General features: G+C 40.2%; 1 protein-coding gene across 3 annotated transcripts in view; it reads left to right on the top strand.

Moving 5' to 3' along the window:
* Positions 1-25,454, top strand: part of IPCEF1 (interaction protein for cytohesin exchange factors 1) — a 194,978-nt gene that overhangs the window by 94,309 nt on the left and 75,215 nt on the right. For 2 of the 3 annotated variants that reach the window (XM_078370328.1, XM_035296999.3), the window contains 2 exons: positions 6,261-6,300; positions 6,954-7,123. In XM_078370328.1, coding sequence (XP_078226454.1) covers positions 6,261-6,300; positions 6,954-7,123 — 210 coding nt within the window. Of the gene's footprint in view, positions 1-6,232; positions 6,559-6,953; positions 7,124-25,454 lie in introns of those variants that run through there. The other variant, XM_008995289.5, reaches the window with a different exon arrangement.

The following is a 25,454-nucleotide window of genomic DNA, read 5'->3' as shown; positions in this document are numbered from 1 at the left end:
TTATTTATGGATAGTAAAAAAAGGAGGCCGGGTGTGGTGGCTCGCATCTGTAATCCCAGCACTTTGGGAGATCGAGGAGGATAAATCTCTTGAGCCTACAAGTTCGAGACCAGCCTGGGAAACATAGTGAGACCCTGTCTCTACAAGGAAAAACAAAGGCAAGGAAATGATCAACATCACGTTCAAGTTAGTGTAATGTGAGGAGAATGAGGGGAAAATAGAAAAGGGGAGGAGTACACAGAGAGATAACAGGATATTTAATTCCCTTAAAAATAATCTCAAAAAGTAAGAAAAAAGGCCGAAAGAAATGGACGATCAATGAGTTAGAATATGAATATAATTGAAGCCTTTGATACTGTATTGTTGAAATGTTTTTTAAGTGTGTATCTGTATGTAACTGCAATAGACGGGTTTAAGCACAGAAGCTTGGTTTTGAGGGAGGTCTGTGGCAATCTCTGTCCTTTGGCAGTGTGCCTTCCTGTTACTATCATGACGCCTCTTTTCAGTGAAGATTCTTGAAAGAGTAGTCTGCATCGCTGTCTTTATTTCTCCAGTTCCCACTCATCTCTCATCCCACTCAATTGGTCTTGTAGCCCCACACAAGAGTTAAACAGTTTTTGCCACATCTTTAGTGAACCTGTTCTTTCTGTTTTCTTTTTTTGCTTTTTCAAAATGGAGTCTGGCTCTGTCATTCAGGCTGGAGTGCATCTGCACAATCTCAGCTTACTGCAGGCTCTGCCTCCTGGGTTCAAACAATTCTCCTGCTTCATTCTCTCCTGAGTAGCTGGGATTACAGATGTCTGCCACCACACCCCACTAATTTTTGTATTTTTAGTAGAGACAGCATTTCACCATGTTTGTCAGACTGGTTTCAAACTCCTGACCTCATGATCTGCTTACCTTGGCCTCCCAAAGTGCTGGGATTATAGGCATGAGCCACTGCACTTGGCCAAGAGCAGCTTGTCCTTTGTTTTTTTTTTTTCCCACACTGACAGTATTGGAAGGTTTGGACCTAACTTTCCCTGGTATTCCTCCCTCTGCTCCACAACAACCCTCTCTCCTGCTTTTCTTTACCTTTCCTTTGGTTTTAACTGCACAGTCTTTTTGCTGCCTCTACTGCTTTTCTGGACATGTTGGTTTTCCTCTGGATTCTGATGTTGAGCCTTTGTCAGTCTATACATTCTCTGGGTGATCTGACCACAACACGAGACTTCTACTCTTTATACAGTGACAAGTCAAATGTTACAATTTTAGTCCAGATTTCTTCCCAATCTCTAACCCCTTAAATACTTCTGCATACCAAGTATTTCCACTTAGATGACTCACATGTTTATCAAACTCAGTATCTTTACTACTGAAACTATATATATATTTTTATTTATATATATAAAAATTTATATATATTTATATAATACATATATTTTATATATATTTATATAATACATATATTTTATATATAATAATATATATTTATATATATTTTATTTTTATATATTTATATAAATATTTTTTATATTATATATATTTATATATGTATATTTATGTAAATATACATATATAAATGTTATATAAATATACATATATATGTATATATAAAAATATATATGTTATATTTATAAATATATATATATTTCTGTGTTCTCTATGATGCTTACCCATTTGTTGTAATTGTTTTAGGTAGAAACGTGACAATTTTCCTGGAATTTGTTCTTCTCCACTTTCTACATTGCCTTCCTCCTCCTTCTCTCTTCTCTGTGCCCTTTCTGCAATTCCTTATCTCCTCTCTCTTCCTTCCTCCCCTTCTTCCCAGTCCTCCTTCTTTTACTTCTTCTGTTCCTCTTCTAGGTAGAAAATGCTGTGGCATTCAGCTTCCCCACAAACTCTAGTCCTTTCTTTCCTGCCCTACTTCTGAACAAAACAGAAACAATGCAAGCAAATACCCTAACAGTCTGCTATTCTGAGTTTGATTCTCCAAATACCTATTTGCACATTACCATTTACTGTGGTGACTTTGGGCAAATTCTGAAGCTCCATTTGCTTTTATTTCCGCTTCTGTAAAGTGGGTATAATAATAGCACCTACGCCAGAAAGGTGGCTAGGAGAGTTCAATGCCAGTATCTTGAAAAGACTCAGAGCAGTGCCTGGCACATGTCAACATGATATGATTATTAGCTTTATTCATATTTCTTAGCTGTTACTGTGGTTTTTTGACATAAGAGATGGGGTCCTTCTATGTTGTCCAAGCCAGTTTTGAACTCCTGGGCTCAAGATCCTTTTGCCCCAGCCTCCCAAATGGCTAGCATTACAGGCGTGAGTCATCACCCCTGACCTCTGTCATTGTTTTTATTACTGCTTCTATTATTATTGTCTGTTGGCTGTCTCCATTATTCACTACTGTGAGAGATTATTTCAATTAATGTATAAAATACTTTTTAAGGTGGTTACTCTTCTGAAAAAATTAAGCAAGCTTTTCATATGTTTTCACAGGTAAATGTTTATGAATTGGATGCTTTAGAATCTCCTTTAAAAAGTTGAATCTAGTTTTCCGGGAAGGATAAAAGACGTTTGTGGAGCTGTCTGGGGTTTCTGGAGAAACGTCCCTAAACGGCTATATCAGAGCTGGGCTGATTTGGTATGGCTCTAAAAGAGTCAGGAATTTTTGTGGCTTGGTTGTTAAAATATTGGTAGCTTGAAATTGTCAAGGATGTGAGGATTTGTACAACAGAAACTGACAAAAGCCACAAATTCGGGCTCCTGAAGCAAGAGAGCCCATTTTACTTGCATATCACTGCATAGATTTTGCCAAAAGGTTAGGGTCACTATAAACTCTGATGTTATGACAGAGCATCTTACTGTGAATTTTAATACATCTTGTGGTAAATTTTGCTTGTAAGGTTTAGCAACTACTATATGGATTGTAAGTCAGTATAATAGTTACCTGTAAGCTCAGTGTTAGCCCCATCATTCAATCTCAAAGGAGTTTCCTTTGTGTATTTTCTACTGGGTCTTTTGTACATTTCCATGTGTCTTTGAGTGATTCGTGGCCAAATGAAGTTTTTGAACTATCTTTTGAAAAGTTAAAGACAAATACACTTCTTCAATAAAAAATAAATACATATTTTCCAAAGAAAAATTTCCCATCAATTTTAGAGCCAAGTTAGGGCAAGTCAGATTTTTAGAATAATTTTTTAGTTTTACCTATAACATTCAAACTGGAAGAAAACAGAATGAGAAAATATCTTATGAGGCACTGAATATTTATGATGATAATAAGCTATAATTTCCTCTATTGAAAAACCATCTCATAAAACGCACAACTGGTTGCTTGCTTTTTTTTTTTTTTTAACTTACCTAGTGAAAAACCACATGCAAGATCTTTTTGAAACTGACTAGTTCGCGGGTTCCACTTCCTGTTGTGAGGAGTGAAATCTATCTTAGATGCAATAAAGTTCTCAAAGATTGTTTTCGTTCTCCCATATAAACCAATTTAGGTTTCAAATTCATGTATATTAAATGAAACTGAAACTCTCTGAATTTGTTATTTCTATAATATCCAGTCTGTTTCTGGTCAGGGAAAACAGTTTTAACAGTTAATAATCTGCTTTAGGAGAATTACTGTCAGAACAGGGCTGACTCAATGACTCAATAACTAAGCTCCCCTTCCTACTTAAAAAAAAAGCCTTTCTTTGAGTTGGGCGCCCACTCTACTTGCGGTATTATTCTCATCCCATTTTAGGCACAAGAACGTGGTGTAGACCAAGGGTTGGTCTTAGAATTGAGACAAAGCTCACATTTTGGGGCTTTCCCTGGAAGTAGCCCTAAGGTTTGTTGGCAGAGCCGGAGGGCCTTCAGTCCCACTGGGTGTCACAGGAATGGGTGGTGGATACTGGTACCCAGCTGGGAGCGATGGAAGGAGCATCACCTCCTCTCTACCTTGGCTGATCCCATTGCTGCCTCCCAGGAACTTTCCTCTCACTCGTTCATCAGAAGGCTGCTCTTCTTATTTGTACTAATGTAATTTCATCTTGTTCATTGGGGGCCTGCATACTCTAGGAATGACTGTTAACAATGCCCTCTTCTCCCTGTTCCCCTGGCTCTTGGTTTGTCTTAAGTGCTCCCTAGGGACTCCTGGACCCCAGAGTCCCCAAAGTCTGCCCACCGTCTAAATTTACTTATTCTCTTCTTTGTCTTGAGACCTGGTTCTCTGCTAAAATTTAGCCACTCAAATAATATACATATTTGTGCAAAAATATTTTTGTCAATAGGTACTAGTTGGGTTTTACTGATCTCAGAGAATTGTCATATCCAAAACAAGTTCTAGGAGATGATTTGAGGGAATGGTTGGAACTTTAGGCCACAAGGCAGGTCAGTGGGAGGAATAATTGTGAAGTGAGGCTGAGACTACGTCCTTTTCATGATAACATGCCTGGATTTTAGTAACGTGCCATGATTATAACGTCTATACTTGCTTAAAAATTAAGGCAATTATTGCCATCTTTATGGATGATTAATTTTGGGGAAGATAAATTTTACTCTAACATTTGTCAGATAAAATGTCATTGCAGTATTTCTTGGGATCTATATTTCTTAGGAAATACAATTTAAACACTTTAGCTTCATTATAAGTGCTGAAGGAAATAGAAATCATACTTATTACAAAAATTATGATTTTTTTCTATTTACTAGACATAAAGTATTTGTTTATCTCAACAATATATTATATTACATATACTCACATAAAGGAATGTGGTTTAGTTCTCAGAGGATTTTCACAAATAAATCTGGCCAAATCTTTATAAGACCTATAGGATTAAAATGATGACCAATATCATCATTTTATAAATGAAGAAGCAGATTCAGAGAGGGCTGTTTTCTTGGGCAACACAGCTACTAATTATAATAGCCAGGAATTGATTCCAGGCCTCTGGATTTAAATACTTTCACCCTTCTTCAAACATACAGTAGGACCATATACAAGCGCTACGAGATCAATAGTTAGATACGTAGAATATAAGCCGGGCACCTCTAGAATAACATAAAATGCTGTGCTAAGCCTGCATACCACATTTTAGAACTGCTTTTCATTTTCATACTTTTTACCCTGTTCTCTACCTGTTAACAGAAAAGGTGAAGTCTTTTAAACTTAAATCAATTCAGCTTACATATTTGTAAAGAAAAAAAATAAAACTTCAAGCCAAAATTTTTTCTCTTTCTACACACATACACGCACACACGCCTGCACACATGCACACACACATACACGCACACACACACGCCTGCACACATGCACACACACATGCACACACACACGCCTGCACACATGCACACACACATGCACACACACACGCCTGCACACATGCACACACACACGCCTGCACACATGCACACACACACACATGCACACACACACATGCACACACACAAATATTTGAAAGCATTTAAAAATATTCTCCCTTTTTGCGGGTAGTCTGATTCTATGCTTGCTTAAAATGTATTGCGGAGAAAACGTATATTTCATGTATGTTGTCTTATGTCTGATTTGAAGATTTGAAGAGCTAGGCCAGAATAGTAGGTGGTAAATAATTTGTCTTCCATAAAACGTGAGAAATATTCAGAGATATTTAAAGACAGAATAACAAATTTTAATTTGTCTGTAAGTAAAAATTTCCTGATAAGGAGGGTTGATTGCTAGTGAGCTCTCACTAAAAGAGGTTGTGGAATTTCATTTTCTGGGATATTTAATTCATGTGGTTTAGGTGTAACCCTATGTGGTAGCAGGACTATGAACTTAATAGTTCAAGTGACTCTGTAATATTTTGAGATTGTAACAATTGTCTTCCAGGTTTATCTGAGTAATCATTGTTATTTTGAAATTGCAAAAGAAACAAGATATATTTTTCCTTCTCTCACAAAAATATAAAAGGGGAAATATTTTTTGATTTCGAAAACTTCTGTGAACACTGTGCTATCAAAACTGAAGTAGTAGTGAGAGAGCAGCCCGTGGGTGGGAACAGGAAACATGAGTGATAAGTGCTCTGTGCTCTGTGACATTCTTTTTTCAGGTTCAGCTCAATGTATATTGATTCTAATTAGCACATTTTGTGCCTCAGCTGGTAGCTCCCCGTTAGCTCTGCCTGGAGAGTTTTTTTTTTAGATTCCATCCTGCTCATAAACACTGCCACCTCCTCCCTCCTTCTCTCTTTACAAATGTTACAACACAATCAGAAATTTCCTCTTTTCTTTCCTTCCTGCATTTTCAGCAGGTTCCCTTGCGTCAGAAGCCGAGGAGGAAAACTCAAGGTAATTAGATCTCTTTTGTTTCTTTATAAACCCTTTCTGTGTGCGTTGAGTGTGGCTTTTCTCCGGATGCCTTCCTTGGGATCAGATTTTTGTCTGTCTTAATGCTAATATGAGGAGTGGACGGCAGATTAATTTTTGGTTATTGTTGAATCGATTTTAAGAAATGAGGATATGCTGTTCATTTGGATTAATCCCTCGTGGTGTGTCGAAAGAGCTTAGAAAAACTGGCAGTGAGTCGGGAAGTAGCTGTGTTTTGAGGTGGGCATTAACCCTTCACCATCTATTGCATAACGACTGCTATTACTATTGAGAGGAGCTACATTACTGCATGGATGTGCCTGCCAGTCTTACGATTTTGATTATTTTCACCTTATTCTTGGTGAATACTATTCTTAGACGAATACTTGCATATTAGTCTCGCTGCGCTGTTTCTTCGGCTATATCTTATACCTTCTAAGCATCAAATGAATGTTTAAAAATAAAACAGAAACGTCTTTTTTTTTCTTTTTTTTTGCATTGGCTTTGCATAAATCCAAGTCCCCAGGGGGTAGGCAATTAAAAGTTGCCTTTCACTGTGTCACATAAATCGGGGTAATACTTTACCTATGAAATCAGGGTGATAGTTTATCTACCTATTCATGTAATCATTGCAGGTTTTCTCACAATGAGTCGGAGGAGGATATCATGTAAAGATCTGGGCCACGCTGACTGCCAAGGGTGGCTGTATAAGAAAAAGGAAAAGGGAAGTTTCCTAAGCAACAAATGGAAAAAGTTCTGGGTGATGCTGAAGGGGTCGTCACTGTACTGGTATAGCAATCAAATGGTGAGTCTGCTTTCTCCCGCCTGGTCCCAGCCTCTTTTAACAAGGGGTAACATAAAGGCTTCAGGTGATCCCTATGGGAAAGTTAATTTTGATGTCTGGGAATCGGAGCAGAGTAAATAATTTATAGAAAGCACTTCCGGTCCAGTAGGTATGTAGGCTATTCTGTTGTGTTTTATGGAGAAGAAAAGCATCCTGTTCAATTACTCTTTGTTGGGGAGGAGGGGAGCGTTGACCTTTACATTCCTGATAAAGGAGACTTTGAAGTTCTGTTATTAATGTTACTACTTCACGAGGGATTCTAATCATTTCAGTATTTATGTGGGCATCACCTAACATGGCATCTTTACACGGTTAAGGTCTCTACTAAGAGGAGACTCAGCTTCACGACCTGCAAGGGTGTCAGTTGATTCAGTTCAGAGAAGCTTTTTCCATTTCTCCTCCTTTACTTTCTTCTCCCCCTTCTTTCCCTTTGACCTTCTTTATCAGATGGTTTGGTTTGGAATCACTAACCCATATGCCAGCTTTGCACTGGTGACTGTCACCTCTTGTCCCCTGATGTGCTCTGTGATAGCATTAAGCTAGTCATGCTTAGACAACATTTAAAAAGATAGTTGCCTAGTTTATTCCTTTAAAAATCAGGGTACTGCTATGGTCTGCTTCCCAGGTTAGTTTTCTGTTGAAAATGGCTGGAAATAAAGTTATCGTTAAAGAGTGTGCTGATATTTCATGGCCTGGGTCATGTTGAAAATGATGAGGTTGTTGAATGTTGAATGAGGAGACATTTCCAAGGAGAAATGCTCTCAATAAGCCCCAGTGAGGTTTGATTACTGCTCTCAGGAGAGTGTGAGTCTCTTTGTGGTACTGTGAAGATCAGCATTGGATGGCTGTTAATCAATTAAGGGGAAAGTACTTAAGAGTTGCTTATAAGCCAAGAATTTTTTTTTTTTTTGAGATGGAGTCTCACTCTGTTGCCAGGCTGGAGAGCAGTGGTGTGATCTTGGCTCACTGCAATCTCTGCCTCTAGGGTTCAAGCAATTCTTCTACCTCAGCCTCCCAAGTTGCTGGGATTACAGGCACACACCACCATGCCCAGCTAATTTTTATATTTTTAGTAGAGATGGAGTTTTATGATGTTGGCCAGGATGGTCTTGATCTCTTGACCTCATGATCCGCCCGCCTCAGCCTCCCAAAGTGCTGGGATTACAGGCATGAGCCACTGCACCCAGCCAGAAGGTTCTTTTTATGTGATATTCCTCTTGTGAAACAACTTGGACATGCCCATCATTTAAGCAACAGAGCTGCCCATCATGTAACTTTATAAATGCAAAGTAAGTACTGCATATTGTTTGTGGGCCAAATTTTTATTTGATAAATTTACATCCACTGCTAATCAGAAATTTTTGTTACTCACATACCTCTGGGCCCTGTTCATTAAAGATTTGGTTAAACCAAACCCAGATCCAATTCCAGTGCTTGGAATAAGCACACTCCTCTCTGCTCTTCTGCTCCCAAGCTATTGCTGCAGCTTCACCTCATGCAAAATGTGGCACAAAGCTCCTCTTTGGGTTCCATAAAAATAGATACTTTTTCCCCAAGCATTTGGTGCATTATTACAACTTTATCAAAATTTTAAGAGATTCACAAAAAGTCACGGGCAGAGTATGCAGTTTTCCATTGCCATCCTTTCCTCTCCTTTCTTCTCCCCTCCTGAATACATTCTTCATCATGTCTAGCATGAAGGGTTTTACCCAACTTAAGGCAACCTGGGTCTGCAGTCTTGCCTTCTATTGTAAGAGTTTTCCTAAACAAATACAGCTTTCTTCTTAAGAGGAATTGAGGTGAATATAAATGTCTCCTTCTTGTTTCATATTGTTTCAGGCTCTTGTGTTTGGGTAGTTGTGGCAAGTGATAGTCCTCCACATCTTTTATAACATGGGTGAACCTCCTGACTGGCTGCTAATTAATAGTGGTCAGGGAATTTCCCAAAGCTGTGGAAAGACTGGATGCTGATGGAGCTTGGCATGTCTGTGGAAAGTCGTAAAGCCCAGACAGAAGCAGGACGTTCATCTTCTCGGGCAGTCAAATTATTCAGCACGTATGTTCTGGGTGCTGTCCCTGTCCTCACAGAATTTAAAGGAAGTCCTTCTGAACCACATAGGCTGCCAGATTGGGCTGGCTTGGCCCCATCAGCTCATTCAGCTTATGATGCTCTTAGAGGAGCAATGAGTTACCTATTTTAGGCATTAGGAACTTCATGCTTCCACAAGGAGCAGCAGTGTTGACAGACTAGGCTAGAAAGAGGAAAAGGACAGAGCCTCAGATACACTCACGCATTCCTGCCCTGGCTTGCTTTCACGGCCACACAGAAAGCAGTATTCAGGGTGCAAAGCATGAACTTGAATACAGTTAGGTTAGCAGCATTGAACAGAGAATAAGCTTGCCATTATCTGGCTAGGGAACTATAGGATCAAATTAATGGTATGAAAACTAATGGTTGTAAAACTAATGGTATGTGGAGGAATTCTCCCTCTCTCTTCCTCTCAACCCCCACCCCCACAGGCCCTGAATCTTAATTACATGCTTATTGGAAGGGGGGAAAGGCTACTCAAGGAATGCTTGATAAGCAGTCATATTCCTGTTGTCTGTGTGGGTATCAACTGTGAAATAAGAGCCGAGCATGTCCTGTCAAGCCAAGAAACTTTGTTTACTTTCTGCCACTTAAAAGAATTCAGATTCAACAAAGTCCCTCTCGAAGCACCTAAGCCTAAGCACCTAAGAGCAGAATTCTCATTCTACCTTCCATGTTCCTTAACCTTGGGGTAGGACCAGCCCAGTCCCTACACTTTCTTATGTAACCTAAAGCTGAGAGGTAGCAGAGTCCATAGCATCTTGGGAAGAGCCACCTGTTAGTCTCTACCCTATGCCAAATGATCGCTACTTCTAGGTACCTTGCATGTATGCTCTTATTTACTCCTCAAAAACACTCTGAGAGGTAGTAACTATCTCCACATTTTGAAAGTGGGATAGACTGAAATACAGAGAGATTGTGTAAATCATCCCAAGTCGCACTGTAGTAAATGGAAGGAAACAGATTCACATTTAGGCCCCTTGGACTCCCAAGCCCATGACTTACAACATGCCAACCTGAGTCCCTTTGAGGCCAGGATATGTGACACAATTAAGACTGTCCTGTTTTCCTTTTTTTTGAGATGGACTCTGATTCTGTCGCTAGGCTGGAGTACACTGGCATGATCTCAGCTCACTACAACCTCTGCCTCCCGGGTTCAAGTGATTTTCCTGCCTCTGCCTCCCGAGTAGCTGGGACTACAGGCATGTGCCACCACGCCCAACTAATTTTTGTATTTTTAGTAGAGACAGTTTCAGCATGTTGGCCAGCATGGTCTCGATCTCTTGACCTTGTGATTCGCCTGCCTCAGCCTCCCAAAGTGCTAGGATTATAGGCGTGAGCCACTGTGCCCAGCCAAGACTGCCCTGTTTTCTGCCTTCAACAGAATTATGAGAGAACAGCTCTAAAAATGAAATTTAGGGCAATTCTCCTTTGAAATTACATGTGATCTCATTGTCATCGAATCCCTTTGCTTCTCCTCTCTCTCTCTCTCTCTCATTTCCTGACTCTGCCTGAGAAAGACCACGCCAGCCTTGCCTCTCTCCTGTTTTGTGCTGTTGTTACCCAGCCACTGATGCATGGTCTACCTTTTTCTTTCACCACACGTTGCTGCTTCAAACTGTACTACCCAGAATTCATTGAGAAAGGTCAAGTCCAGAGGCTCATCTGCCATTTTTCACACCACATGTTATGTGCTTAGAGTGTGACACAGCACACGAGATTGCTCGCCAAGTCTTACAAAGCCATATGCAAGTTTAACATCCGTAGAAATTCAGGCTGGTAAAATCTCAGATTTAAAATCCAGTTTTGTTTTCCCTTGCCCTTATGAGAAAGTACAAACTCACTTCCTGGCTTGTGGGATTCCCCTTAACTGGTAACCCTTCCTACTTCCTCACACTTGCCAGCCCAATCCATTTAAAGATGGCACTTCTTTTAATTCCTGTTAGAACATGGGCTGGCTCTCTTTAAGCCTTCGCATATGCTATTTCTCTGCTCAGAAAATGCTGTGTCCATGCCCTGATGTCTTTCTCCAATCCAATTCCGTCAAGCTTATTCTTCCTGAAAGGTCAAATTTTAGCTGAAATAGCCTTCTTCTAGAGGCACTTACCTTCCCTGGCTTAATTTTGGCTTTCTCTCTTTGTTCCCTGAGCGGCCTATCCTTTCCTTTCCTTTCTTTTCCTTCCTTCCTTCCTTCCTTCCTTCCTTCCTTCCTTCCTTCCTTCCTTCCTTCCTTCCTTCCTTCCTTCCTTCCTTCTTTCCTGCCTTCCTGTCTTCCTTCCTCCCTCCCTCCCTCCCTCCCTCCCTTCCTTCCTTAGAGGCTTGCTCTGTTGCCCAGCCTGGAGTATGGTGGTACAATCTTGGCTCAGTGTAACCTCTGCCTCCCAGGTTCAAGCGATTGTCATACCTGAGCCTCCTTGAGTAGCTGGGATTACAGGTGTGTGCCACCATGCCTGGCTGATTTCTGTATTCTTAGTAGAGACGGGGTTTCACTATGTTGGTCAGGCTGGTCTTAAACTCCTGACCTCAAGTGATCTCACCCCAGCCTCCCAAAGTGCTGGGATTATAGGTGTGAGCAACCTCACATCTATACTGGCCCATACTTTTCATACTATCATACTTGTCCTCTTTTTTGGGTACTTACTTGTCAGACTTGCTGTTTTCCATAATTGATCATCATTCTGTAGGACATGACCATGGGTATATCTTCAGCAACTTACTTCATGTCTGATAGTTAATTGGTACTCAGTTAATAGTTCTTGATTTCATATATAAGAATTAAGAATCTTCAGCATTTACATTACCCATGGGGATTTCGAGAAATGGAATCATGCATAAGGACTGGTTTTTGACAGAAAGTAGTTTTCCAGGAAAAGATTTCCACCTCTGTTCTTAAAAACAGATATGGGAAAAGGAGTGACCTGGGATTTGCTAGAAAGGCCCCATGGTTCTAAATAGGTCCTGCACGGCTGCTCCCATGGTGCTAACACATCATTAGGATCTTTGAGGAGTACATGTGGGAGAGGCGCATTCTGGGGACTAATGTGAACAAAGAAATGACAATATAAATAAGTTGTGCCAACCCACTGTGTTAGCGATTATACTGAATTCTTGTAAGAGTGAAGCAAGACAGATTTTATTATTCCCATTTTGCAAGACAGTTTACTGAGGCTCAGAGAATTTAAGTAACTTGCTCAAAGTCCCATAAGAAGTAAACAGCAGAGCTGGGATTTAAAACAAAGGTTCTCCTTGGCCGGGCATGGTGGCTCACATTTGTAATCCCAGCCCTTTGGGAGGCGGAGGCGGGCGGATCACAAAGTCAAGAGATCGAGACCATCCTGGCCAACATGGTGAAACCCTGTCTCTACTAAAAATACAAAAAATTAGCCAGGCTTGGTGGTACATGCCTGTAGTCCCAGCTACTCCAGAGGCTGAGGCAGGAGAATTGCTTGATACCGGAAAATGGAAGTTGCAGTGAGCGGGGATTGAGCCACTGCACTCCAGCCTGGCGATAGAGCAAGACTTGTTTCAAAAAAAAAAAAAAAAAAAAGAAGGTTCTCCCACAACAAAAGCCAGTCTCTTTTCCCCAGGCTACATCACTTCTTCTAAGGTAACTTAGGGCCAGTGTATGGGGGACTGAGACATGTAGTGATAGTGTAGGAATGTGGATTTGATCCAGCAGGCAGTAGGGAGCCACTGTGTATTCTTAAACCAGAAGGTGAGCCTGTGAAATTAACATGCTAAAAATATGAACCTAGCAGCAATAAATTGGATGTGTTAGAGGGCAAGGGAGCTTCCAGAGGCCAGTTAGGAGATGGTGAGAAAATGCAGGCATTCAGATATGAGTTCCTGGATTAGAGAGCTGGCAGTGAGAATTTAGGACACACTATGCTAATTAAAGGGGGCAAGGTATAAAGAGTACTTGGATATAAGACACAAACAATTTGAGGCCAAAATAGCATGATTCCAGGTATTAGAGCCTGGGGAGACTGGGAAAATAAGATGAAAATTGAGGGACAAAGAGTTTGTGACTAAGAAGCGTGGAATTTCATTTAGCTTCATTGTTGCTTACTTTTTTGGGTTTATTTTAGTTTTGTACATTGTTTCCTTGTATATAATTATTAGATACTTGTGTTTTTTAGTTTTCATTTACTGACACCATTTGTGCCATTGCATCACAAGTTCAAGGAAGCCTTGGGGCCCCTGGGTCTCCACCAGAAAAAGTGAATCACTCAACTATACTTCATAAAAACCTACGCAAACTGAAGAGGTTTGTAGGTTAATATCTAGTTTACTACCTATTACAGAGACTTTAAAATTATTTGAGAATCCAGTGTGTCTATGCAATTGTGATTATATGTCTCCTTTACTGTCTGAATGGTAAAGGCTTTGCATTTCTGGGGATTGAAGTAACTGTTTGCATGAGGTGCATTCTATCTCTAGCTGCATGTGTGACTTAAAGTGAATTTCAGAAGATCTTAGCTTTGGAAGGTATATTTCTTTTCTTTCTTTTTTTTTCTTTTTTTGAGATGGAGTCTCCCTGTATTGCCTAGGCTGGAGTGCAGTGGTGTTATCTCAGCTCACTACAACCTCCACCTCTTAGGTTCAAGCAATTCTCCTGCCTCAGCCTCCCAAGTAGCTGGGATTACAGGTGCCTGCCACCACACCCAGCTAATTTTTATATTTTTAAGTAGAGACGGGTTTCACCATGTTGGTCAGGTGGGTCTCAAACTCCTTACCTTGTGATCCACCTGCCTTGGCCTCCGGAAGTGTTGGGATTACAGGTGTGAGCCATTGCACCAGGCCAGAAGGTATATTTCTTGAAATCAGTTTTATGAAAATCTCTATAGTGAAGATGTAATCACTTTTTACATTGGTCAGAATTTACCCTTGTAGAAAATATTACTTGAAAGTCAAAATTTTCTCTTTTCCTGAGACAACTTTTCTGAAAGTTTCAGTAAATACAGAGTAAGTTTTTTTTCAGCTCAAGAAAAATAAAGAACGGATTAATTTTCCCTAGGAAAATGACATTAAATCTTCTGAGCTTTTATCAGTCACAGATTAGCATACATTTTGGAAAACGTCTGAGTGAGTTTACTATAGATTCAAAAAAAATTATATAAGAATTTATGAATATATTAGTCATAGCTTATTATATTCTTTCTTCCCCCACTACAGTGTAAGCAGCAGAGGATGTATTCTTTACTTGTCTGATTTAAACTCTGTCTCCATATCCTAGAAACTGGTAGGTACAGAGTATGCAACAGTATTTTTGGAAGGAATTGCTTAACTTTTATATTACTTAATTAATCAATTAGTCATATGAATCAACTAATTAAATTTAGCATTATTATTGAACACTGGCATATTCCCAGACTTCTACCAAAATAAGAATTATGGGCTTTTAATTTATTTGAACTCTATATTTATTGTCTTAGCCAAATACCAGCCTCTGAGTGTATCCCAAACAAAATTCAAATGTTTTGAAATGTTTCTTCAAGGCTGGGTGTGGTGGCTCATGCCTGTAGTCCCAGGACTTTGGGTGGCTGAGGTGGGCAGATCACTGAAGGTCAGGAGTTCGAGATCGGCCTGGCCAACATGGCAAAACCTGTTCTCTACTAAAAATATAAAAATTAGCCAGGCAAGGTGGCTGTGCCTGTGGCCCCATCTATTCAGGAGACTGAGGCAAGATAATCGCTTGAACCTGGGTGGCAGAGGTGAGCCGACATCACGCCACTGCACTCCAGCCAGGATTGAGTGCAAAAGCAAGACTGCATCTCAGAAAAAAAATTCTTTAGTGAAGACAATTCAAAGTAATTATGTGAAATTGATGAACTTTTGGCTAACATATGTTAATAGAATTTGTATTAGCCAGGAGAATGAGAAGGTGGAATGTTGACATGTCTAGACAGGGCAAAACATGACATTTCAGCAGCTGTAGGTGACTGGTTTACCTCAAGACAGTGACCCATGGATCAAAGGGGTAAAAATGCTGCTTAGTTAACATTTGAGAACCTAAATGTGAGAAGGATTGAGAACTTTCTTGAATTCTGTTACTTCTGACATTCTAATTTCACATGCGTGGAAATTATTATTTTTTGAGGCTGGAGTTCAGTGGTGTGATCTCGGCTCACTGCAAGCTCTGCCTCCTGGGTTCAAGTAATTCTTCTGCCTCAGCCTCCCGAGTAGCTTGGACTACAGGCGCCCGCCACCATGCCCAGCTAATTTTTGAATTTTTAGTACAGACAGGATTTCACCATATTGGCCAGGCTGGTCTCGAACTTCGATCAGCCCCCTTCAGCTTCCCAAAGTGCTGAGATTACAGGCATGAACCACCATGCTTGGCTAGAAATGATTTTTTAAATGGGCATTTTGTTTATTTATTGTCTATAATGTATCATTGTGTTCTAACAATTATTTTCCTTTGTAGATCCTTAAATGTATTTCTAAAATAATGGTTCCCCATCATAGCTTCATGGTCACATTATCTGAAGTTGGGATAGGCAGTTCTTAATAACTTCTTGTCGCTGACTCCATATAATGTGGGAACAACTGCTCATGTTGCCAGTGTTGTTTTCCTTTAAATTCTTTCCAAAATTTTCAGAATTACTTGTGAAATAGCAAGAGTTAGGAAATGTTGGTTTCTTTTGTTTTGTTCTCAGAGGGCAGTGATATGCGTGGGCATTGCGAGAGTGAATGCTGTGGTTGGAGTATTTTAGAGGATAGTCTTAGCTCATGGGAGTGACATGCCCACTCAGGCGACACAGCCTCCCTCTTTTCTCTAGTGGACAGCGCATAGTACTTTTGTTGGTGTTTTGACAACTCCTTTAAAATAAAACACACTGGATTCATTAAACACATAGAATCCAATGTCTTGCTTTTTGAAAATTTAAAGTAAGTGAAAAATGCTTTAAAAGTTCATATGATAGGGCTTGGTGTGGTGGCTCACTCCAGTAATCCCAGCACTTTGGGAAGCTGAGATGGGAGGATCACTTGAGGCCAGAAGTTTGAGACCAGCTTGGTCAACATGGAGAGACTACATCTCTTAAACAACAACTAAAAATTAAAATTAAAAAATGTAATAAAGAGTATACAGTAGTATGGGCTTGTAGGAAAAATTTGAAAATCCAAGTAAGCGAAATAAAAAAAGAACACACACATGGAGGCAAACAGAAATAAATGAATAAAGGTAATACAGGCTCCACTACCACAGCGTGACTATATTTTCATGTATGTGTTTCCAAGTATCATTTCTACATTTTACAAAAATAAAATAATAATATGTATGATGTTGTTGTGACTCGATTTTCTCACTAAGCAATATATAGAAACAAACATATTTCCATGTTGATACATATATATCCACATCGTTTCTAATGGCTGTAAGAATTACACATGAATACATGATGTTCATGTGTCAATGCATAGCATGTAAAATAAAAAATGCCTTTTATCCTAAAATCATTTAAAATAGTTAATAAGAAATAGAGTACATAAGTGCACACACACTAACTTAAATATAAATTGATATGTATTGAATTGATATTTTTAGTGCATAAATGTATAAGTATAAATATCAACACATAAATAGATATATATGTATAAGTATTAACATGTATAGAGATACATATATAGATATATGTGGTATAAATATTAGCATATATAGAGATATGCATGTGTATAAACATACATAGATATGTATATGTGCATATAATTTAATCATTCTTCAAGCAAGCGGGCAGTAAGGTGGATTTTGGCCACATGGTATAGGGACAAATGACACCTGCTTTATTATGACGTCTTGTAGCTCTAAGTCAGTGATGCAAATGTCTATGCATCCATTTTCTTGCAAATAACTATTGACCAAGAACACTATCTCTACATAATTCAAAGCTACTTTGAGAAGACTGAATGCTAAAAGCAATATTTAAAAAATCAAAGGAATGTGTACAAAGAAAAGCAATGTGTTTGCCTAAGTATTGAGATTTTAGGATGCAGAAGAATTGTGCTAGGAATTTGCAGACACCGGGAATGGTTTCTCTCAGTGACTATGACCTGTCCTGTGGAGTAGAGTCCAAGAATACCCCTACTGACCCCGTGTAAATGATGATTTTAAGCCACAAGACAGGGAAATGGACTAGAAGACATTGGGTGCTTGTCAATGCAGAGTTTTTTACCCTGGAGGAAGAGTTCAGGTAATACCGAATTAATGGTGAGGGTATGGGCACATTTCCCAAGCAACAGAATGTGAAGTGGCTCATGGGATGAGCTGAACTTTTCATTAGGTTTGAGGATTTTTCTGAGAAGTCTTTATTTGAAGATTTATCATCTGCCTGGTACAAGCTCTTTTAAGGGTCAAGTTCCAGCCATCTCTGCAGACAAGCTTAACTGATAGACTCATCTGTCACTGTGCTGCTGCATTTAATCTTCCATAGAGCATGTTTCAAGAAGATTTCAAAAGGAAGCTATGCAGTGGAAAGTTTTAAAAAAATATAATATTTCTGTAAGGAGTTAGCATTTAGGGAAACATGTTTGAAACAATATCTTTGAAAAAGACATAAGAGAAGAGCACGCTATAGGGGAAGATATCCCTGGGCTCAGAATGTAGACTCTCTACATTCCCTTGAAAGAGAATGTACCCAGTTTTAATTCTACTCTGATTCTACCCTGGTACTGAGGCTCCTTGAATGAATAAACAAATGTGGTGCACATATCAATGGAATAAGATTCAACTTAAAAAGGAAGAAAATTCTGAGACCTGCTACCACATGGATGAACCTTGAAGACATTGTGCTAAGTAAAATAGGCCAGTCACAAAGGGATAAATACTGTAGGATTCCATTTGTGAGAGAGAACTACAGTAGTCAAATTTGTCAAATTCATAGAGACAAGGAGTAGAATGGCAGCCTTAGAAAACCACCCACCATCCCTGGGCCTGGCTTCTGTGTCTGTTCTACGGAAGCATGAATAGATGTCTGTTACCTGTGAAAGAGATGGTGCTCATTAACAGCACATCAGCCACTGATTTCACACCTTGAATCTTGTAAAACTTACCACAGCAAATGCATTTTCATTCTTTACTAACAATAATGAGTTCAGAGTAGTAGCTTTAAAACTAAAAAAAAAAATTAATTTAGTTAACCATCTTAGCCATTTTTAAGGGTACAGTTGAGTGGCATTAAATAGGTTCCTATTATTATGCGACCATCCTCATCCATTTCCAGAGCTCTTTACACCTTGCAAAACTGAGAGTCTGTACCTATTAAATAATAACTCTCCATTCCTTCTCCTCCCAGTGCCTGGCAACCACCATTCTACTCTCTGTCTCTATGAATTTGACCACTGTAGTTCCCTCTCACAAATGGAATCCTACAGTATTTATCCTTTTGTGACTGGCCTGTTTTACTTAGCATAATGTCTTCAAAGTTCATCCATGTGGTAGCAGGTCTCAGAATTTTCTTTCTTTTTAAGCTGAATCCTATCCTATCGATGTGTGTACCACATTTGTTTATTCATTCATATGTACATTCATTCATATGTTTATTCATTCATATTTGGGTTGCTGCTACCTTTTGGCTATTGTAAATAATGCTGCTATGAACATGGGGATACAAATATCTCTTTGAAGCTTTCAGTTCTCTTGGTTTTATACCTAGAGGAGGAATTGCTGGATCATATGATAGTTCAATCTTAATTTTTTTGAGGCACTACCATGCTGTTTTGCATAGCAGCTACACTGTTTTAGACTCCCAACAATAGTGCACAAAGGTTCTGGTTTCTCTACATTGCCACCAGCAATGTAATTAATTATTTACAGCCATCCTAATGGGCCTGAGGTACCATCACATGGTGGCTTTCATTTGCCTTTTCCTATGACTAGTGGCAGTGAGCAACTTTTCCATGTGCTTATTGGCCATTTCCATATGTTCTTGGGAGAAATGTCTTTTGCCATTTTTGAACCGGATTTTCTTAGTGGTGGTGGTGGTATTTTAATAGTACACATGAGACTCACAAAAACAGCTTGAAGAGATTTGAAAGTTCCTGAAGTATTTGATGACTTTACATTGCATGAAGGCAAGATTATGTGTTGTACGGACTGTGGTTTTGAAAGAATTAACCTAATCTTTGTTACTTCTAAATCTCTAATATTGAAAGAGAATGCACCTGATTTAAAACTTTCTTTTTCTTTTTCTTTTTTTTGAGACAGAGTCTCACTCCGTCACCCAGGCTGGAGTGCAGTGGCGTGATCCTGGCTCACTGCAACCTCCACTTCCCAGGTTCAAGTGATTCTCCTGCCTCAGCCTCCTGAGTAGCTGGGACTACAGGTGCCCACCACCATACCCAGCTAATTTCTGGTATCTTTAGTAGAGATGGGGGTTTCACCATGGTGGCCAGGCTGGTCTTGAACTCCTGATCCATTCATCTCCGCCTCCCAGAGTGCTGGGATTACAGGCATGAGCCGCTGCGCCCAGCATAAATTTTCTTAAATGTTGCTCTTTTGTCTATTCTTCCCCAATTTATGCAATAACCGTGGATGGCAGATGTATTAGATAGCAAGAGATAAAATTTAGTCTACAATGATGAGATTTTATGAAATTTCTTCCAATTCATTTAAAACCTTTCCTTCATATGTATTGCTTTTTTTCTTTTCCTTTTTTTTTTTTTGACTACGCTGCTGCAGAGACCAGCATAACTGTGTGAAAACAATAGCACATTTGTGGATTTCAGGCTTCCAAAAGAATAGGGCAGAGATGAGCCTGAGCAGAAGCTAAGAATTTCACACCACGAGAACAATCACACAAAACTCTTAAATTTTGAGGCTTCCATCTTAATTGTTTTTAAAAATTACATTTCAGAAGATAATTACTATCTTTGTGTGTCAGACTACCTGAAAGTTCACTAGTAACTTAATTTCACATAAAATACGATTTTGCTACAAGTGGTCTCCTCACTTCAGAGCCCTTTCCCTCCTTCTCCATAAGGAGAGAATGGAAGAATGTGAGTGGCTAGCTAGGAGAGGTGACTTAAAAAGCATGGAACAGGATGCCAACCACTTCTTGGTCACCACCTAAACATGACCTAACATGATAGTGAGATAGTCATATCCTTGGTTGACTTTTTTTTTTGGAGATGGAGTTTTGCTCTTGTTGCCTAGGCTGGAGTGCACAGGCACGATCTCAGTTCACCACAACCTCTGCCGCCCGGGTTCAAGTGATTCTTCTGCCTCAGCCTCCTGAGTAGCTGAGATTACAGGCATGCGCCACCATGCCCAGCTTATTATTATTATTATTATTATTATTTGAGACGGAGTTTTGCTCTTGTTAACCAGGCTGGAGTGCAATGGCACGATCTCGGCTCACCGCAACCTCCGCCTCCTGGGTTCAGGCAATTCTGCTGCCTCAGCCTCCTGAGTAGCTGGGATTACAGGCACGCACCACTGTGCCCAGCTATTTTTTTTGTATTTTTAGTAGAGACAGGGTTTCACCATGTTGACAGGATGGTCTCGATCTCTGGACCTCGTGATCCACCCGCCTCGGCCTCCCAAAGTGCTGGGATTACAGGCATGAGCCACCATACCCAGCTGCTTGGTTGACTTTTAGGAGGGAATAATAAGGAGGGATTGTTGTGCTAAGCAGTTGGGCTGTTCAGGGGTGGGAATGTTTTCTGCGAGGGGAATAGCATCCTGGTTTAGGTTTCCTAGAAGCAGATTCTTGAGAAGAGAATTTGGGTGCAAGCAGTTTACTTGAGAAGTGATCCAGGAGATACTTGGAAAGCAAACAGGGAAGTGAGAGAGGGTAGAAAAGTTAGTTTAAAAAGTTCTCCATAGTAAGCAGCGTAGGTAACCCTGTAGGTAACCAAAACTTCATTCTTCTGGGGGAACTCTGAGAGTCTGTGAAAAACATGTACTCCAGAGTTTTCACACTAAGGGAAAAAAGAACTGGGATAGTTATTTATTTATTTATTTGTATATTTTTCTTTTCTTTTTTTTTTTTTTTGAGACGGAATTTCGCTGTTGTTACCCAGACTGGAGTGCAATGGCATGATCTCAGCTCACCGCAACCTCCGCCTTCTGGGTTCAAGCAATCTCCTGCCTCAGCCTCCCGAGTAGGTGGGACTACAGGCGTGCGCCACCATGCCCAGCTAATTTTTGTATTTTTAGTAGAGACGGGGTTTCACATTGTTGACCAGGATGGTCTCGATCTCTTGACCTCGTGATCCACCCGCCTCGGCCTCCCAAAGTGCTGGGATTATAGGCGTGAGCCACTGTGCCTGGCTATTTTTCTTTTTTTAGAGATGAGGTCTCACTGTCATCCAGGCTCGAGTGCAGTGGTGTGATCATAACTCACTGCAGCCTAAAACTCCTGGGCTCAGGCAGTCTTCCTTCCTCTGCTTCCTGCATAGTTGGGGCTCCAGGTGCACATTGCTGTGCTTTGCTAATTTTTGTATGTTTTTCTAGAGAGATGTCTTACTCTGCTACCCAGGCTGGTCTTGAACTCCTAGCCTCAAGAGATCCTTCTGCCTTGGCCTCTCAAAGTGCCGGGATTACAGGTGTGAGCCATAGATCCTGCCTAGCTGGTGGCATTTCTACCCCAAGTCCCATCAGTCGCTGGGAGAGTCCATCCCAGGGGCCGTGATCTCTGAGCACCTCTGCATAGCTGGAAGAGTGGAATCGGGCAGCCAGAGAAGCTTTCTCACAAAGAGATGCAGGTACTAGTGGCAGGAAGTCTTGCCATTGTGTCCTGGGCGGTAAGGACAGGGCATGTGTCAGGGTCACTGGGAGTAAGTGATTTTACCGCAGAGCCCTCCCCTCTTCACCCTGTTCGAGCCTTAGTATCCCAGAACCATCATCATTAGCATAATCAATGCTTTCCATCTGTTTTTATAATCAATGCCAAGAATCTCTGGGTTTTGTAGGAAATTGGGCCTTTCCTTCTAGTCAAAAACTTTCACCAAATGTCTATGTAGAATATCTATTTCTAGGTGTTTGTAAGAAAAAACTCTCTGGGTCTAATTCTAACTTTATTCACAGGGTAATGTTAGCTAATCTGAAAAACAACAATATTTTAGTAAAAATACACCCTAATAATATATGGAGACTATAGAAAGTTTGCTAGCATTGTTAGTCTCCAAAGAATCTAAACTGTTGTTTTCCAACCATTAATCTTATGCAAAGAAAAGAGAGGAGAGCTGAGACACAGAAACAGCTAGTCAGAGGGCTTAGCTTACAATGCACGCAGTCACAAAGCTTATTTTGCACTTTGGGAGGCTGATGGGGGCTGATCACTTGAGACCAGAGTTTGAGACCCATCTGGTCAATATGGTGAAACCCTGTTCCTACTAAAAATACAAAAATTAGCTGGGCATGGTGGCATGTGCCTGTAACCCCAGCTACTTGGGAGGCTGAGGCAGGAGAACCACTTGAACCCAGGAGGTGGAGGTTGCAGTGAGATGAGATAGTGCCATTGCATTCCAGCCTGGGTGAAAATAGTGAGGCTCCATCTCAAAAAAAAAAAAAGCTTATTTTATATTACTTTTTTTTCTGGGTCATACCTTCTCTTTTGTTTTCTTTTAATCCCTTTTCCTGCTTTCCTCGGAACTAATCATAAAACCTTGGATTTTTTTCCAGCTTTAGCAAATCTTACATTATTACACACATCTATGTTAATTTCCATTTAGTCTGGAGAAGCTGGTTATAGCTACTTATTCACCATGAGGACAGTGATTCAGAGAGGTTAAGTACTCTGCCTGGGATATCAGAGCATGTGGCTTGCATTGAGATGTTGACTCCAAATCCAGGGTTGTTTTTCCTGTGCCATGTGTTGACTGCAGATCCTTTCCTCTTCCAATTTCAGTTTCTGAGCCTGTTTCAGCTCTGAAGAATTTCTTCAGTCTCGTCTTTAGAATTAGTCGACTGGTTGCTGGGTCCTGGTCTGAGTCCTGTCTCTTTATTAATGGCACATGATGGTTCCCATGTTATAATGCCAGGTTAGCTTGGCATTCTAGGCTCTGACATTTGGCATGGGATTCATTTCCTCTCAAGGCTGTGATCACAGCACTGCCTCACTGGGATATGCTTAGCGCTCAATCAACGTTAGATCTTATTCTGTGTTATTCAAGATTATTATATTTTTTAAAAGGATTCCAAGCACGCTCCCTACTAGGCCTACTTCTGATATCTGGAAGAAAATAAAGCACAAACATTTTTTCTTGCTTTTGGTGCAGTGCTTGTCACCGCCTGATGAGAATACGCGCGTCTCTCTGTGTTAGTTGCAGAATGTAGATTGTATTGTTGGGCTAATCTTCACATTACCTTTTCCGAAAGGAAGGGGCAGATGAGTTGCAATGTCATGGATGCTATTGTGTGGAGAGAAGGAGGGAAGCTTTAGATTCTGTGCAATTTTAGAGGGGAAGAAAGTCGAAAACCTACCAAGACTAGGTAAAAATGACAATAACATGTTACTATGAAGAGTCCTTACTTAGTCTGCATGCCATGAAGTATGTATAGTTAAAATTCTGTGGTCTCTCAGAGCAATGATTATTTGTGTGGGGTTATGTCACCATGTTTACATTCAGTTAGGTTTGTTTCTATTTGTTTTTTTTATTTTTTATTTTTTTTGAGATAGAGTCTCGCTGTGTTGCCAGGTTGGAGTGCAGTGGTGCAATCTCAGTTCACTGCAACCCACACCTTCTGGGTTCAAGTGATTCTCATACCTTAGCCTCCAGAGTAGTAGGGATTACAGGCAAGCACCACCACACCCAGCTAGTTTTTGAATTTTTAGTAGAGACAGGGGCTGCACCGTGTTGGCCAGGATGGTCTCCTGACCTCGTGATCCTCCCACCTTGGCCTCCCAAAGTGCTGGGACAGGCGTGAGCCACTGTGCTGGCCATTTCTATTTGTTTTTGATTTTCAAAACTGCTTTTCTTTTTGTGTTTGTTTTTGACTTAAAAAATCAATCATGTACCCAATTCCAAAGTCAAAACTGTAACAAGTAACAGCCAAATCAATCCCCCTTGCATCTCTGTTCTCTATCCTTGTTTTTCTCCCTTTTCCATTTGTTTTTGGTTTATTTTTCCATGTTTCTTTTTGCAAATACTGCAAGTATGTATTGTGAGTGAAATCCCATCCTCCTTTCTCACACAAAATTAGCTTATTCCATATATAGTACTGCACCTTACCTTTTCTCTCACTATGTCCTAGAGCTTGTTCTGTATGTTGATTAGCATTTTTCATAGTTATTCACTGTGTGTGGATACCACAGTGTATTCAACTGTCCTCTGATGATAGACATTTGCATTCTTTACAGTCCTTTGTAAACACAAACAATGCTGCAATGCATATATCATTCCGCATATTCTCCAAGGTATATTTAGGACAGATCTCAGAAGAGGAATTTCTGGGTCAATGGGCAAGTGCATTTTGCTGATTACGATCCACCTTCCTTCTGTTGGGTTCCATTTTGTGTTACCATCAGCAAGGCATGAGAACGACTGTTTCTCCATAGATCTGGAACTTTTTTTTATTTTTTATTTTTTATTGGATTTTAGGTTTTGGGGTACATGAGCAGAGCATGCAAGACAGTTGCGTAGGTACACACATGGCAGTGTGCTTTGCTTTTCTTCTCCCCTTCACCCACATTTGGCATTTCTCCCCAGGCTATCCCTCCCCATCTCCCCCTCCCACTGGCCCTCCCCTTTTCCCCCCAATAGACCCCACTGTTTAGTACTCCCCTTTCTGTGTCCATGTGTTCTCATTTTTCATCACCCACCTATGAGTGAGAATATGCAGTGTTTCATTTTCTGTTCTTGTGTCAGTTTGCTGAGGATGATGTTTTCCAGATTCATCCATGTCCCTACAAACGACACAAACTCATCATTTCTGATTGCTGCATAATATTCCATGGTGTATATGTGCCACATTTTTCCAATCCAGTCTATTATCAATGGGCATTTGGGTTGATTCCAGGTCTTTGCTATTGTAAACAGTGCTGCAATGAACATTCGTGTACATGTGTCCTTATAGTAGAACGATTTATAGTCTTTTGGATATATACCCAGTAATGGGATTGCTGGGTCAAATGGAATTTCTATTTCTAAGGCCTTGAGGAATCGCCACACTGTCTTCCACAATGGTTGAACTAATTTACACTCCCACCAACAGTGTAAAAGTGTTCCTTTTTCTCCACATCCTCTCCAGCATCTGTTGTC

The sequence above is a fragment of the Callithrix jacchus genome, chromosome 4 (assembly GCF_049354715.1).
Source record: "Callithrix jacchus isolate 240 chromosome 4, calJac240_pri, whole genome shotgun sequence".
NCBI lineage: Eukaryota > Metazoa > Chordata > Mammalia > Primates > Cebidae > Callithrix > Callithrix jacchus.
Note: the sequence above shows the minus strand (reverse complement) of the source record. Positions and strands in the feature narration are given on the sequence as shown.